General features: G+C 41.7%; 1 protein-coding gene across 1 annotated transcript in view; it reads right to left on the minus strand.

Moving 5' to 3' along the window:
• NBEAL1 (neurobeachin like 1) overlaps nt 1-17,301 on the minus strand; it is a 185,556-nt gene that overhangs the window by 71,236 nt on the left and 97,019 nt on the right. Inside the window, exons 23-25 of the mRNA XM_049773321.1 lie at nt 16,504-16,660; nt 10,319-10,477; nt 5,211-5,370 (exon numbers count right to left, since the gene is read on the minus strand). Of these exons, the coding sequence (XP_049629278.1) occupies nt 5,211-5,370; nt 10,319-10,477; nt 16,504-16,660 (476 nt within the window). The remainder of the gene's footprint in view (nt 1-5,210; nt 5,371-10,318; nt 10,478-16,503; nt 16,661-17,301) is intronic.

Below are 17,301 nucleotides of genomic sequence, written 5' to 3' on the forward strand. Positions count from 1 at the left end.
TACTCATGACATTTAAAAAGGTTAGATCAAATGCTGCTGAAATAAATATGGAATAAGCCCTCAGAATAGCCAAAGAAATCCTGGGGAAAAGAAAATGGGAAGCTTCTCCTTCCTCAATTTTAAAGTATACTATTAAACTCTAATAATCAAAACAATATGGTACACTAGAAGAACACTCTCAGACCAATGGAGTGAACTTAAAAGTCCATACACAGCTCTACAGGTATATGGACAGTTAATCTTTGACAAAAGAACAAAAAAGTATGAAGTGAAGCAAGAAAAGTCTCTTCAACAACTGGTTCTGAAAAAATGTCACATGGCAAAAAATGAAGTCAGAGACCTTTTGAACACCATGCACAGAAGTCAAAATCAAACTAAAGACCTTGATATCAGACTAGAATTCATAAATTATACTAAGTTAAAGGTAGATAAGAATCCTTCATGTCATTGATTTGAATCATCTTCAATGTCTCAATGCCTTTGGCCAAGCAAATGGAAGCAAATATAAAACAAATGGAATTGCATTAAACTAAGAAACTCTTGCACTACAAAAGAAATGAAAAAAATATTTGCCTAAAAATTATCTGAGATATGTAAGGCATTGGTATTCCTTTACAAGAAAAAAAAATTCATCAAAAAATGTGGGAAAGAAATAAAGAGAAACTTCTTCAAAGTAGAGATATGGATGATGGCCAAAAGGCATATTAAAATTTTGGCATCACTCATATCAAGGAAATGAAAATCAAAACAACAGTGAAATATCACCTCACACCAGCAAACTGGCACACATCACAAATAAAAAAGTAACCAGTATTAGCAGGGATATTATTAGGAAAAAAGGAATCCTCATCCACTGCTGTTGGGAATGACAAATGGCCCAGTTTATTATGGACACTTCTAAAAATAACTTGGAACTGTCTTTCATATGATCCAACAATGTTACTTCCTGGCACTGACCTCACGACCTCAAAAACTCTGTTCAGAAAAGAATTTTCACTCATGTTCATTGCAGCACTGTGCATAATAGCCTGAATCTGGAAACTGCCCAAGGGTCCAAGATTAGACAACTAAATAAACTATGGTACATCTATACATCTACACAGTGAAATACTACTTAGCTATTTAATTAAAAAAAGATAAAATCATGAAATTTTCTCCATGTGAATAGACCTGGAGAGTATCATGCTGAGTGAAGTCAGTCAGAAGGTAAGGAACAGATACAGAATGGTCCCTTCATATGTGGGATATAAAGCAACACGGTAAAGAAACAACAAACATTCAAAAGGCAATAAAAAACTGAGAAATGGTCTTTAATTGGAAGCATATCACTGTAGAAAAGGAGGAGGAATAGAAGTGGGGCATGGAACACTGGAACATAGTGAGGAAACTTAGAACCGTGGTAGAGGGTATATTGAAAGTTTTTTGCACAAAACCCAGCTATCCTCAATACTGTAAATTACAGTACCTAAAATAAAGCTCAACAAAAATTTAATACAATTTAATTATTTAAAATAAACTAATTAAATATAGGATTTTGTTGCAATAATTATTTCACTTTAAGTGAAAATTATAGGTATGTTCAAATTTTACCCAGAAAAATACATCTAGAATGTTTCTAGATAAAACTTAAAATAAGTTCTTTTGCTTTTTTCTGCTGAGCCAGCCTAGAGACACCAAGGACCATAATCCCTCCAGGACCCACACCCGGTAAGATGTCCCCACCCAAAGAATGTGGGGCCAATTCCTGCCGTGTGATTGGGCACCCAGAGACTTAAAAAGGACGGCGGCCCTGCTCTCTGCCTTTTTTCTGCTAAGCCAGCCTAGAGACACCAAGGACCATAATCTCTCCATGACCCACACCTGAGAAGCATGGCCACTCTTATCTTTTAAACCCTAAATTCCATTTCTCCACATTGTAAAAAACAATCTACAGCCTTACCAATGAAGAATTTTTGCAGTACACCCCCATGTTTAAAGAAATCAAGATGGCTGCTCTGATAATCTATAAATAGGAAACAGCTAGGTATCCTCTCAAAAAAGAAGTTTAGAGTAGAATTATGGAAGATGTTCAGGGAGCTCAAAAAAGCATAGATAGACTTGACTGGAGCACAATTAGGCATCCAGAGGATTTGACGACTGAAATTAGAAATTTTCAAACTGAAATAACAGGTCTGAGAAACTCAGCTTATTCAACTCTTGCCAGGCATAGGATTTGGGGAGGGTTTCTCCTTAACCTGGGGAATGCTGGGAGGCTTGGCAGGCCCCACAGCCGTCCCCCTATTTCTCCCCTGGACACCAGGCCCTCCCTGGTGCCAGCTCAGATGGCGAGAAGTGGGTTCATGTGGATTCTTAAGAGGTCGTCAGGCTTCCCCCCTCCTTCCGTACTTCAGGGGGGAGGTGCACAGGAAGGAGGGCGGGCAGACATATGGCTTCTGGTTTCCCCTTTGTTTCTGGAGGCCATTTCTTGACAGGTATAGGGTTTGGGGAGTCCCCATGCCGGAGGCCTTCTCCCTGGCCTGGAGAGTGCTGGAGTCATGGCAGGCCCCCAGCTGTCCCTGTCTTTTTTCCTTGCCTCCAGGCCTTCTCTGGGTGCCAGCTCAGATGGCCAGAAGTGGGTTCAGGTGGACCCTTAGGGGTCCTCAGGCTTCCCCCGTCCCTACGTACTTCAGGGGGGAGGTGCATGGGGAGGAGGGCAGGCAGACATCTGGCTTCTGTGTTCCCCTTTGATTCTGGAAACCAGCTCTTGCCAGGTATGGGGTTTGGGGAGTCCCTATGCCGGAGACCTTCTCCCTAACCTGGGGAGTGCTGAAAGTCTTGGCAGGCCCCCAGCCGTCCCTGTCATTTTCCCCTGACTCCAGGCCTTCCCTGGGTGCCAACTCAGATGGCCAAAAGTGGGTTCAGGTGGACCCGTAGGAGTCCTCAGGCTTCCTCCTCCCTCTGTACTCAAGGGGAGAGGTGCATGGGGAGGAGGGTGGGCAGATATCTGGCTTCCGATTTGCCCTTTGATTCTGGAGGCCAGCTCTTGCCAGGTATGGGGTTTGAGGAAGCCCCATGCTGGTGGCCTTCTCCCTAGCTTGGGGAGTGCTGGGAGGCTGGGCAGGCCACCAGCCATCCCCGTATTTCTGTCCTGGACTCCAGGCCTTCGCTGGGTGCCAGCTCAGATGGCCAGAAATGGGTTCAGGTGGACTCTTAGGGGTCCTCAGACTTCCCCCCTCCCTCCATACTCCAAGGGGGAGGTGCAGGAAGAGGGCGGGCAGATATCTGGCTTCCGGTTTCCCCTTTAATTCTGGAGGCCAGCTCTTGCCAGGTATGGGGTTTGGGGAGTCCCATGCCGAAGGCCTTCTCCCTAGTCTGGGGAGTGCTGGGAGGCTTGGCAGGCCCCCAGCTGTCCCTGTCTTTTTTCCTTGCCTCCAGGTCTTCCCTGGGCGCCAGTCCAGGTGGACTCTATAGTTGTCATCAGGCTTTCCCCCTACCTCTCTCTACATTAATGGGAATGCGCTTTGGGAAGAGGGGGGGCCATTCTAGCACTGGTTTATGTTGGGACAGTCACTGAAAATTTTTTCTCCTTGGTCTCCTATTGATAGTATTGTATGCATATAGTTTATATATGCATAATATCCATCTTGTATTGTGACCTTGATACAAAGCCCTACAAAGCTCATTTCTAATCTTGTACTGCCTCAGTCCCAAACCTTATTCCCCACCCCCATCTTCCCATGTGGGTGCAGCACATAACATGAAGCTCACCACATAGAGTAATGAGTGCAGTTAGAGAAATAACTACACTGAAAACTATCATAACAATGTGAATGAATGAGGCAAATAGAAAGTCTATCTTGAGTACAGGTATGGGTGGGGTGGGGAGGAGAGAGATCTGGGAAATTGGTGGTGGGAATCTTGCACTGGTGAAGGGGGGTGTTCTTTACATGACTGTAATCATACAACTACAATCATATTTGTAATCACAGTGTTTAAATATAGATAATTAAAAAAATAACTTATTTTATGTCTTCTTTGGCTTTTTCACTATTATTTATCTATTTAGGTACATATATTATCAATAAAATGTTAAATAGAAACTACTCAAGGGGTGGGAGTGATAGGTAGGTAGGGCATTTGCCTTGCCATGTGGCCAACCCAGGTTCACTCCCCAGCATCCCATCCTGAGCCTGCCATGAGTAATTTCTGAGTGCAGAGCCAGGAGTAACAGTTAAGTGACACTAGATATTGTCAAAAAGCCAAAAAAAAAATCCACACAACAACCCACAAACAAACAAAAAACACTCAAAACAAAGAAATACCTTCCTGAATCTCCAGAATCTCAGATATAATTTTGATTGTGGAAATTTTAGTTTTTGGCCACATTCTGGGTACTGCATTTCCTCTCCACCAAAATGGGACAAATAGTATATATTTTTTCTGTGCCAAATAAATAACTCAAAGGACAGGGCACATGATTGACATTCACAGGGCCCTGGTTTTGATACCTGGTACAATAAAGCCTCAATACTGTTACTTTATATAGCACAGAGGAGACCCCCAAATACAAAAGTCAATAAAATAAAACAAGAGCATTTTATATAAAGTCTTTCTCTAGTGTGTTGTGCTTATTTTACAGATTAAATTATTTAGCATTCATTTGTAAATATTTACTAAGTTCTATTAAGTAAGGCTTATTTATTCTTCCTTAGAGAGCCAGCAACACAGAAATATATGAGACCTGGGCCAGAGTGATAGCTCAACGGTTGGGAATTTGCCTTACATGTAGCCAACCAAGCTGATCCCTAGCATCCCAGTCCCCAGAGCCTGCCAGGAGTGCTGCTGGGTGTGGTCCAAAAAACAAACAAAAAGAAGTATATAAAACACAACACACGGGGCCGGAGAGATAGCATGGAGGTAAGGCATTTGCCTTTCATGCAGGAGGTCATCGGTTCGAATCCCGGCGCCCCATATGGTCCCCTGTGCCTGCCAGGAGCAATTTCTGAGCCTGGAGCCAGGAATAACCCCTGAGCACTGCCAGGTGTGACCCAAAAAAACAAAAAAACAAAAAAAAAAAAAAACACAACACACAAAGAAAGGACTGCTAAACCAATTAATGTCAAGCTGAAGGAAGTGAAAGCAATTGAAAGAACAAATTAAAAACTATAAAAAAATCATGTAATGATGAAAAACATCTTGAAATGTATCAGAGCTATCAACTTTTATCCTACCTGCATTGATGATTTGATTGGTGAGGTTCTTAATTAGAGAGGCACGAACAGGTGTTTCATTAAGGAGGAGCCCCAGTCCTGAGTACCCAACTTCTCTGAGTCGAATCCGCTGTTTACTTCGTTCATAAACATTAGTGCACTTCAACATTTGCTCCAAAACCTGGTTACAACAGTGACAGGCTTCCATTAACACAAGTAAGAAAATTAAGTTCAGCTTGTCATTTAGGCTGATTCTGAATAAAATATTACTGTTCAATATTTCTGAGGCATCACTTTATTCCTCAAAGTATAAGAAACCCTACAGTCTATTTTGTTTTATAATAAAATACAAATTTAGGAATAAAATTAATTTATATACATCTGTATTTGAAAAAAAGCTTAAAAATCTTGTTTATATATATATTATGGGCACATTAAATGATATGATAAACAAAATTTAATAGATAAGATTTAAATAAAAACCCAGACAATCAGAGGTTACAAGAGTGAACAAAAGGGCCCGGAGAGATAGCACAGCAGCGTTTGCCTTGCAAGCAGCCGATCCAGGACCTAAGGTGGTTTGTTCGAATCCCGATGTCCCATATGGTCCCCCGTGCCTGCCAGGAGCTATTTCTGAGCAGACAGCCAGGAGTAACCCCTGAGCACTGCCAGGTGTGGCCCAAGAACCAAAAAAAAAAAAAAAAAAAAAAACCAAAAAAACAAGAGTGAACAAAGATATTTTTACATTAATATAGTTTATTTTTCAAAATTATCTAAAGGATTGCTAGAACGAATCAACCCCACAATTTTTTAATCTTAAATATTTTATAATCTTGGGGCTGGAGAGATAGCATGGAGGTAAGGTGTTTGCCTTGCACGTAAAAGGATGGTGGTTCAAATCCCTGCATCCCATATGATTCCCTGTGCCTGCCGGGAGCAATTTCTGAGCATACAACCACCCCTGAGCGCTGCCACTGTGACCCAAAAACCAAAAACCAAAAAAGAATGGCAGAGAAGCAGAGAGATAGCACAGCAAGAAAGGCACTTAATTGATTGTGACCAACCCAGGTTCAATCCCGGGCATACCTTGCGGTCCCCCGAGGCTGCCAGGAGCGATTTCTGAGAGCAAAGCCAGGAGTAACTCCTGAGTGCTGCCAGGTTTGGCCTCCACCAACCCCCCAAAAGAAAAGCAGAGAACAGAGATGTTTCTAATTAAGTCTAGTAATCCATTTATGTAAAAGTCATTCATCAAAATCATTTTCAAGATCCCCAGTGTCCATATGGTCCCCCAGGCCAGGAACAATTTTTAAGAGCATAGCCAGGAGTAACCCCTGAGCATCACTGGGTATGGCCCAAAAAGCAAAAAAACAAAAAACATTTTCAAAAACAAGAAAATATTTTGTGAAGCAATTCATGTATCTTCTAAAATAGAAGAACAAATCAGTAACATTCTTTTTTGGCATAAACTAATAACTGTACTGCTTTTTTAAATCATAATTTTGAAGATTTTGAAACCCAAGACAAATGGGTAATCACAAAATATTCTTATAAAAAACTCTTTCTGATAAAAAATTTATTGATCAAATTCAATTCTGTTCAACAAAATCTGGAGTTTATAGTAACTTTAAAGAGAGCGTCTGGAGATAAAATTACCAATAATATTCAAGTGAGTCTATGCTATTTAGCATTTTTATGGACTTTCAAGATTCCAAATAAAGGTAAACCTAGCATGATGCCATAAGTAGGCTTCATAATTTTCCATTAATGTTGAAAGACAAATGAGTGTCATAGGCTCAGATAAGAACAGTGAACAAAAGAATAAATCAAACAGAAAATCTCAAGCAATAGAAATCTGATTGACTCCTGGGGTGAGAGATAGCACAGCGGTAAGGCATTTGCCTTGCACACAGTTAACCCAGGATGGACAGTGTTTTGAATCCCAGCATCCATATGGACCCCTGAGCCTGCCAGGAGCAATTTTTGAGCGAAGAGCCAGGAGTAACCCCTGAGTGTCAACGGGTGTGACCCAAAAACAAACAAACAAAAAAAGAAGTATGATTGATTCCTCTATTCTTAGTTTTAAAAAATACGTGGAATAAGAGATTAACTATATACTCTTTCTCCCCTGGACTCCAGACCTTCCCTGAGTGCCAGCCCTGATGGCCAGAAGTGGGTTCAGGTGGACTCTTAGGGGTCCTCAGGCTTCCCCCCACCCTACGTACTCCAGGGGGGAGGTGCATGGGGAGGAGGGCGGGCAGCTATTTGGTTCCTGGTTTCCTCTCTGATTCTGGAGGCCAGCACTTGCCAGGTATGGGGATTGGGGAGGCCCCATGCCGGTGGCCTTCTCCCAAGCCTGAGGAATGCTGGGAGGCTTGGCAGGCCCCCAGCCATTCCCCTCTTACTCCCCTGGACTCCAGGTCTTCCCTGGGTGCCAGCCCTGCTAGCCAGAAGTAGGTTCAGATGGACTCTCAGGTATGGAGTTTGGGGAGGCCCCATGCTGGAGGCCTTCTCCCAAGCCTGGGGAGTGCTGGGAGGCTTGGCAGGCCCCCAGCCATCCCCCCTTTTCTCCCCTAGACTCCAGGCCTTCCCTGGGTGCCAGCCCTGCTAGCCAGAAGTAGGTTCAGATGGACTCTCAGGTATGGAGTTTGGGGAGGCCCCATGCTGGAGGCCTTCTCCCAAGCCTGGGGAGTGCTGGGAGGCTTGGCAGGCCTCCAGCCATCCCCCTTTTTCTCCCCTAGACTCCAGGCCTTCCCTGGGCACCGGTCCAGGTGGACTCTGTAGGAATCATTAGGCTTTCCCCCTACCTCTCCCTACACTAATGGAAATGCGCTTTGGGAGGAGGGTGGGACGTTGCAGCACTGGTTTATGTTGGGACAGTCACTGGAAATTTTTTCTCCTTGGTCTCCATTTAAAAAAACCACACGGGGGCTAGTGCCCCCACGCATACAATATATATTGATAGTAGTCTATGCATATAGTTTATATATATATATATATAATATCCATCTTGTATTGTGACCTTGATACTGCCCTACAAAGCTCATTTCTAATCTTGTACTGCCTCAGTCCCAACCATTATTTCCCCCCATTTACCCATGTAGGTGCAGCTCATGACATGAAGCTCACCACATAGAGTGATGAGTGCAGTTAGAGAAATAACTACACTGAAAACTATCATAACAATGTGAATGAATGAGGGAAATAGAAAGCCTGTCTTGAGTACAGGTGTGGGTGGGGTGGGGATGAGGGAGATCTGGGAAATTGGTGGTGGGAATCTTGCACTGGTGAAGGGGGGTGTTCTTTACATGACTGTATTCATACAACTACAATCATATTTGTAATCACGGTGTTTAAATAAAGATAATAAAAAAAGAGATTAACTATAAATTTGAAACTTTAAAAAAGGTAAATAAAATAAATGCTGAGAAAAGGAGATAGATTAGAGGCCAGTGGCTCATTATAAAGGTCCCAGGTTTGATGCCCAGAACTGCATGCTCCTATGCATGGTCCCCTTAATTTAACTGGTCCATGCAGTCCCTGGCTGAGTATCTATCTCCAAGACTGACTACAGATTCCCTGACAAATGTTTGGGATAAACCTTTAAAAAAAATTTTTTTTTTTTTTTTGGTTTTTGGGCCACACCCGGTGGTGCTCAGGGGTTACTCCTGGCTGTCTGCTCAGAAATAGCTCCTGGCAGGCACAGGGGACCATATGGGACACTGGGATTCGAACCAACCACCTTTGGTCCTGGATCGGCTGCTTGCAAGGCAAATGCCGCTGTGCTATCTCTCCGGGCCCCCAAAACCTTTAAATTTTTGACAAGTATATTTCTATAACTTCAACTTTTGTCTCAGGTTTTTTTCTTTTTCTTTTTTTTTTTTAGTTTTTGGGCCACACCCAGTGACTCTCAGGGGTTACTCCTGGCTATTACTCAGAAATCGTTCCTGGCTCAGGGGACCATATGGGATGTTAGGGGTCGAATCCAGGTGTGTCCTGGGCAGCTTCATGTGAGGCAAATGCCCTCCCACTGTGCTATTGCTCCAACCCCTGTCTCAGATTCTTAATCTATAATATCTACTCCAAATAGTTTTGGTAAGCATTAATTAAGGTAAGCCAGAGAGATAGATAATTCAATGCACTATACACATTCTTTGAATACAGAAAGCTGGGAAGTGAATTCCAGACCATTTGGTCTACTGAGCACTTTTAGGAGTGACCTCTAATCACAGAGCAGAGGACTGTGTAAACTAAAAACTCAAAAAAAATTTTAGGGGCCGGCGAGGTGGTGCTAGAGGTAAGGTGTCTGCCTTGCAAGCTCTAGCCAAGGAAGGACCAAGGTTCAATCCCCAGGCATCCCATATGGTCTCCCCAAGCCAGGGGCAATTTCTGAGTGCTTAGCCAGGAGAAACCCCTGAGTATCAAACAGGTGTGGCCCGGAAAACCAAAAAAAAAAAAATTTTTTTAAGAGCTAAGTAAATTAATAATAGTGGTTCTACATAAGGTTTGTTATTGTTAACTGCTAAAATGTCTGATTAGATATGTCTGTTTACATAGATTCAATATCAAAAAGAACAATTTATAGAAAATGACATGAAAAATAAATTTTGCTACTAAAATGAAATATATTACAATAAAATTAAGTCCTTAAATATGCAAATGACAAAACCAAAAAATATGGGGGCTGAAGAGATAGGCGTGACCAGGTTTGATACCCAGAATCCCATATGATCCCTCAAGCCTCCCAGGAATAATTTCTGAGTTCAGAGTCAGGAGTAACCCCTGAGCACTGCTGGATATGGTCCAAAAACCTAAAATAAACAAAATAAATAAATTTAATTAAAATTAGTAGATATGAAAACATAATTTAAATTAAAAAAAATAGATGTTACAGGGCTGGAGTGATAGTGGTGAGGTGTTTGCCTTGCATGCGGCTGACCCAGGATGGACCTGGGTCCAATCCCCAACATCCTATATGGTCCCCCAAGCCAGGAGATATTTCAGCAAAGCCATGAGTCACCCTTGAGCGTCACTGGGTGTTGCCCAAAAACCAAAAACCCAAAAAAAAAAAAAAAAAAAAGATGTTGCAAGTAAATTTCTACAAATGCCCCAAATATAAGAAAAGTTTATACCTTAAAAATGATTTCTCTTAGTCTGTCAGAATACTTTTGATTTAAAAGCAATGCATAAAGTATGTCCGCATTTCCCGGTTCAAACAGCAGCAAGAAAAGCTGGCCTCTGGTTGGGCTGGTATGCAGGAGATTGAGAAGCAGATCCAAAATTCCAAAGAGCTGTTACAATTAAACATAAAAACAACAGAACTACACTCAAACATGGATGCACAAAAAGACATAATCTATAATTTCATTAAATCCTAGTATCTAATGTTTAGCTTATCTGATGTCTTATGTGATATTACTGCCTTTTTCCTCATTTACAAATGAAAGCAGAGTGTCACATACATAAGATATATATGCTTTGCCACTGAACTACATCCCTGATCTTTTCTTATTTTACTTTTTTTTTTTGGTTTTTGGGCCACACCCATTTGACGCTCAGGGGTTACTCCTAGCTATGCACTCAGAAATCACTCCTGGCTTGGGGGACCATATGGGACGCTGGGGGATCGAATTGCTGTCCATCCTATGCTAGTGCTTGCAAGGCAGACACCTTACCTCTAACGCCACCTTCCCGGCCCCTTATTTTACTTTTCTGACTTATTCAATTTCCTTTTATAGATTCTCTTTCACCCAAATTTATGTACTGACCTATACCTATTCTATTTTGTCCCTAGGAAAAATTATATCCTCCATTAAGCAATTCCTAATCTCTCAACACAAAATACCTAAAAAAATGTACAGGACTTTTTTTTTTTAATGTACAGGACTTTTACAGAAATTATCAGGGTATTACTTTTGTTTCAGAATTAATTTCTGAAGTAGAAAGCCTGTCTAGAGCACAGGCCGATGTGGGGTGGGGAGGAGAGACACTTGGGACATTGGTGATGGGAATGTTGCACTGGTGAAGTTTTTTTTTTTTTTTTCTTTTTTTGGTTTTTGGGCCACACCCGGTAATGCTCAGGGGTTACTCCTGGCTATGCGCTCAGAAGTCGCTCCTGGCTTGGGGGACCATATGGGACGCCGGGGGAATCGAACCGCGGTCCGTCCGAGGCTAGCGCAGGCAAGGCAGGCACCTTACCTTTAGCGCCACCGCCCGGCCCCGCACTGGTGAAGTTTTAAAAAAAAATAAGAAAGAAAGCAGAATGAGTACTTGTGGGCATAGACTTTTAGCTCCACAAATACAATTTATTAAAATGTTATAATAACCTGGGCCTGGAACAATAGTTCAGCAGGTAGGGAATTTTTTTTTTTGAAAAAAAAAGAAAAGGAAAAAAAAATTCTGGTTTTTGGGAGATCATACCCAGTGGTGCTTAGGGCTTACTCTTGGCTCTGTGATCACTCAGAGATCACTCCTGGCAAGGCTCAGGATTACTATATAAGGTGCCAGGGATCAAACTCAAGTCAGCCATATGTAAGGCAAGCACCTTACCTTCTGTACCCTCACTAGTCCCTCATAATTTATCTCTTCTGCCCACTCCTGCTTCCGCTAGACAAAAAGTAAAAAAAAAAATCACAACATATCATAATATATACAATGCCTAGTATAATTCTTTGCATATAGCAAATTTCAGTCAATGATTCTGAACTGACCAAGAAAATATCACTGGCAAAGGATCATGCAGATAGCAATGAGTTCTCATGAAATACAGATGGTTATTAATTATTCTAAATAATGAAAAAAATTTTGAAGCAGTCCATCCAGCTTTACCGGGAAATAGTCTTAGTAACTCATCTGTATTATACCAATTATGAAGTCATATAAAACACTGAGTATACAATGACTAGTTCGTGACAAAGGGCGACAATATCTGAGTCAAAATAAATTAAGGATGCATATATTTAATGTTAAATAGTAGAGAAAAAGCAGTAAAATACAATTCCAGTGAAATAACCCAGTATAAACTGGACTATATCCCAGTTTTATCAGTTGAATGTCTTTTAAGTCGTATAATCTCTCTGGGTATATATATTTATAAATATGCAAATGACAGAGTGACTCCACATCTACATATTTTATAAGCAACTTATAAATTTTTCTATGTACCAAAATGACTTCAGTGCTAAATTCAATAGAATTTTTGTATTTAAAATATATTTTTGTTTTTATGACAAGCTCCCTGGTAAGACTTATCCAGAAACATATATCAAGAACCACTGTATTAAAGGACTTTTTTGAGATATAAATAAAAACAGTCTGTAAAAACAATAAAAATTGAAATAGAAGATTCATGAAATGGCTCAGTGGGTTGAAGCATTTTTCTAGCAAATACAAGGCCTCAAGTTCAAACCCCAATACTATTGTCAAATATTGAGATGTGGTGACAAAGCAATAGGACAGTGTGTAGGGTGTTCGCTTGCACAATGTTGACCTGGGTTTGATCTCTAGCAACCCATATGTTCCCCCAAGCAAGCATGCCAGGAGTGGTCCCTGAAGCACAGAGCCAGGAATAAGTCTTGAGAACCACCAAGTGTGGCCCGAAAACAAATAAACCCCCTAATATTAAGATGATCCCAAAATGGGCTACATGCAGCCAGAAAGTCACCCTGTTAGATTCCCAGCATCCATATGGTCCCCCAGGCTGCTAGGGGATATTTCTGATTGCAAAGTCAAGAGTAGCCCCTGAGCACTGCTGGGTGTGGCCCAACAACCAATCAATCAAGTAATCAATAAATAAATAAAGTTAAAAAAAATATGATCCCAAAAGCTCTGCTATTTGGAATCCTGGGGAACAAAATTCCAAGAAGATGGCTTAGTGGTTTAAAAAGTAGTCAGGGCAAAGCTGAAGAGGAGTAGAGAGGGTAAAGTGTTTGCCTTGTATATGGCCATCAGGTTCAACCCCAAGCATCCCATATGGTTCCATAAGCATTGCCAGGAGTGAATCCTAAATGCAGAGCCTGGAGCAAACCCAGAGCATTACCAGGTGTGGCCTCAAAATAAAATGAACAAACAAACAAAAGTTGAGACTCAGGGCAAGTTTGAGGCCATAAACTCAATCCCAACCGCTGTTGTAGTAAGAAAATCCAGACAGCTCTATGCACTAAAGATCAATGTCTGGTGGGGGAGGAGATTGAAATATCAACAGGAATGATGGTTCAAAGGGCCAGTGAGCATGTTTTATATACAGGAGGCTCCGATTCAATTCCCAGTACCTAGAGCCCTGGCAGGAGTGACTCCCAACCAAGTTGCCAGAAATAGCTTCTGAGTTGCTGCTAAGTGAATCAAAAACAAACGAATATTTTAAAATTAGAAATATATTCAAAGTTCACTTTAAAAAACTGCTGTGTAAACTACAATTGGTACTGCTGGGAAGAGGGGAAAAGGGTGTGTAGAGGGAAGAAACATGGTGGCAGGGATCAAAACTAGAGTCTCACATATACAAGGCACATGCTCTACAAATTTGAGCCACATCTCTGCCATTCCAATGTACTCTTTATGTCAAAATTTTATAAATCTGTTATCTGCTTTATTAATATAAAAATATGCCTAGTAATGCTGGTGACTGGAAAATATACACTTTGTGGCCTATGAAATTATGCTCAGAGCCACTAAAGTATTCACCTACTATTTTCTGCCCAATAAATCATTTTATTCCAGTCTTTTATTTGATCAAAATTTTTTGTATGAGATTAAATCTACTTTTTTTTTTTCTTTTTTTGGTTTTTTGAGCCTCACCCATTTGATGCTCAGGGGTTACTCCTGGCTAAGCACTCAGAAATTGCCCCTGGTTTGGGAGGACCATATGGGATGCTGGGGGATCAAATTCCTTGGCTAGTGCTTGTAAGGCAGACACCTTACCTCTAGCGCCACCTCTCTGGCCCCGAGATTAAATCTACTTTTTTAACTATAATATTGAGCAGTTTGTTTGTAAAACAATCAACATGTATAGCCTTTAAAAAATGATACATCAGGTCTCTCTCCCTTCCTGGAGCAGGATTTTTGGCTAGCACGGGCGGGCAGCTGGCAGGCCTCCGCATGTGCCAGCGGCCTCTTGGCCCGGCTTAGGGTAGGGGGGCTCGGACATGGGTCACCCGACCCCCCTCTCCCCCTTTCCTCCGGATCTCCAGGTGGGTTTCTGGAAGGAGCTGATGGGGCACCCTGGGTTTTCCCCACTCCCTGGCCCGGTCCGGACTCTGGCCTAGGGTGGGGCTTAAATCCCTGTCCTTTGGGCTTGGGAGGGTCTCTCTCCCTTCCTGGAGCAGGATTTTTGGCTAGCACGGGCGGGCAGCTGGCAGGCCTCCGCATGTGCCAGCGGCCTCTTGGCCCGGCTTAGGGTAGGGGGGCTCGGACATGGGTCACCCGACCCCCCTCTCCCCTTTTCCTCCGGATCTCCAGGTGGGTTTCTGGAAGGAGCTGATGGGGCACCCTGGGTTTTCCCCACTCCCTGGCCCGGTCCGGACTCTGGCCTAGGGTGGGGCTTAAATCCCTGTCCTTCGGGATTGGGAGGGTCTCTCTCCCTTCCTGGAGCAGGATTTTTGGCTAGCACGGGCGGGCAGCTGGCTCCTCCCAACCATTAGTATCCCATATTTACTCTTCTTAACTTCAGTAACAAACAGTTCTATTCTCTGACCAAAGACATACAGTAGATCTAACAAATCCCAGAACTACTTAGAAGGACAGAAATTGAACACATATTGAACACATATATCTTTTGAATATTTTATGGGTATTTTCTTTAACTGATGTATCTCTCTATATATTCCTCTACTATGATGTTTCTATCCACTTTTCATCTTGTCTTTTCTTTGTAAGCTGTTCAGTAAGGATTGTTGGTGGAACTGTCCCTCAGTTTGATGCCTATGATTGAACTATGTCATGGAAATTGCTGGTCTTGTTCCCATTGCCTCCAGATGCACCAATAACGCTTCACGGCATTGATCCTTGTTTGCATAGACACATTAAAATGGGAAAACACCATACATACAGATAAGTTCTTATCTAATAAATCTCAGTACAATGTACCTTACACCCTGAACATTGATATAATGACCTGGCACAGGCCTCAGAAGAATGGGCATCCTCCATTCACGCCAGAACCAGGCAAGCTATCTACGAAACATCCAAGGTCTTTTATAGCAACAGCTGGAAGCAGTCCTCTACCAGGAAAGACTCTACCAAGGGTCTGATATCGACCTCCTAAAAAGAGACTTCCGTTTACACTGAGAAGACTTGACAACAACAATGACCTGCTCTACAGGACATGGTTCTCTCTATTGCCCCATAAGTGTGAGGTGAAATGAGAGGATGCTCCGCACCATCCTGACTACAATATGGGATATGCAGACTCCAGGATCTTTAATACAGAAGCATGATACCAACAACAACAGAGACTAAGTGAGGAATGGAGGTGTATTGCCACTACAGAGGATGACTTGAATTGGACAAACTAGTGTGCCTGGAGCCTAGAGTCAGTCCTGTGCCAGGAAACTTCAGGGGTAGGGTCTCCTTGTATTTAGACCATAATTTGCCTTTCCATATCCCTTATGTTTTGGTGGGCCTATGCAAACAAATGCCACTTTAATACCGTTTTTTACTATGTTCCCTTGACTCCAATCCTTAAGAAAAACAACCCACTAAAACTTTTGAGGCTAACTTAAACTAGTAAGCATGTGCATGGAACTAGAGAAATGTACTTTGCCCTCAATGTTTAAGGAGTTACATAAGTCTAATGTCTTTAGATTATATTTTGTGCTGCTAAGTATGTACTACAACTGGGGATTTGAGGGACAAAGTAATTGTATTGTACATGGGTTCAGTTTTGTTTTTCTTAATGTTCTTTGGCTGAAAGTTTAAGGCTGGGATATCATCGATGGGACTACCGAGAATTCTGTTTATGGGTGATTGGGCTTCCACTGTAACTTTACCCTGTCCTCTTTCTTTGCATCTTTGTTGTCATAATTAAAATAATAAAAAAAATTTTAAAAAAATGATACATCAGGGGCCGGAGAGATAGCACAGTGGTGTTTGCCTTGCAAGCAGAAGATCCAGGACCTAAGGTGGTTGGTTCGAATCCCGGTGTCCCATATGGTCCCCCGTGCCTGCCAGGAGCTATTTCTGAGCAGATAGCCAGGAGTAAACCCTGAGCGCCGCCGGGTGTGGCCCAAAAACCAAAAATAAATAAATAAATAAATAAATTTAAAAAATGATACATTAACTTAAAGATTAAAAAGAAACATCAAATTTATCTTGGCCATAATACCTGTTCTTCTTCATTGACAGCAGCAACATAACCCATAATACTTTGTATCTCTTCATGAGTCCCACCTTTGCACAGAAAATATTTAATTAGTCCATACAAAGAAATCCTTATTGTTTGGATATCGTCTTGAGTCAGCTCACTGTATTTACAATCACTCCTGAAAGAGAAAGTAAAATGCAAGAACTGAAATAATAAAATTTGGGGGGGAGCAAAAGTTTTTACTGAAAAAAAAATTTAGAGAACTGTGAAGGCATAGGTACATAAAAGCCAAATAATAAACTGTCATGTTAAAATTTTTTATATAGAATAATTCATAGTTTTAGAAAAAAAGCTATTTGGAGAAATGGAGTGATAATTAACCAGGTAAGGAGCATGCCTGGCACATTATCAACCCATTTGATTCCCCCACATCCCATATGGTTTTCCAAGTACCATCAGGAGTAATTCCTGAGAACAGAGCCAGGAGTAATTCTGAGAGCATCACCAGATGTGGTTCCCAAACAAAAACAACAACAACATTAACAACAAAAACCTAAACAAAAAAGCTCTTTAAGCTAAAGAGGTAATACGAGAGGTAAGGTTCTAGCTTGGATGTAGTCACATAGACAATTACCCTTATATATATGGAACCATATGGTCCCTTTGCAAGGGTCACTCCTGAGCAAAGCCAAGAACAGTCCAAGAATACTACTGGGAGTGGTTCCAAAAACTCCAAAATATTTTTAAAAAGTTATTTTTAAACTTATTAGAATTCATGGTATTGGGCTGGAGTGATATAGCACAGCAGTAGGGCATTTG

Source organism: Suncus etruscus, chromosome 5 (genome assembly GCF_024139225.1).
Source record: "Suncus etruscus isolate mSunEtr1 chromosome 5, mSunEtr1.pri.cur, whole genome shotgun sequence".
In the NCBI taxonomy this organism is placed as follows: domain Eukaryota; kingdom Metazoa; phylum Chordata; class Mammalia; order Eulipotyphla; family Soricidae; genus Suncus; species Suncus etruscus.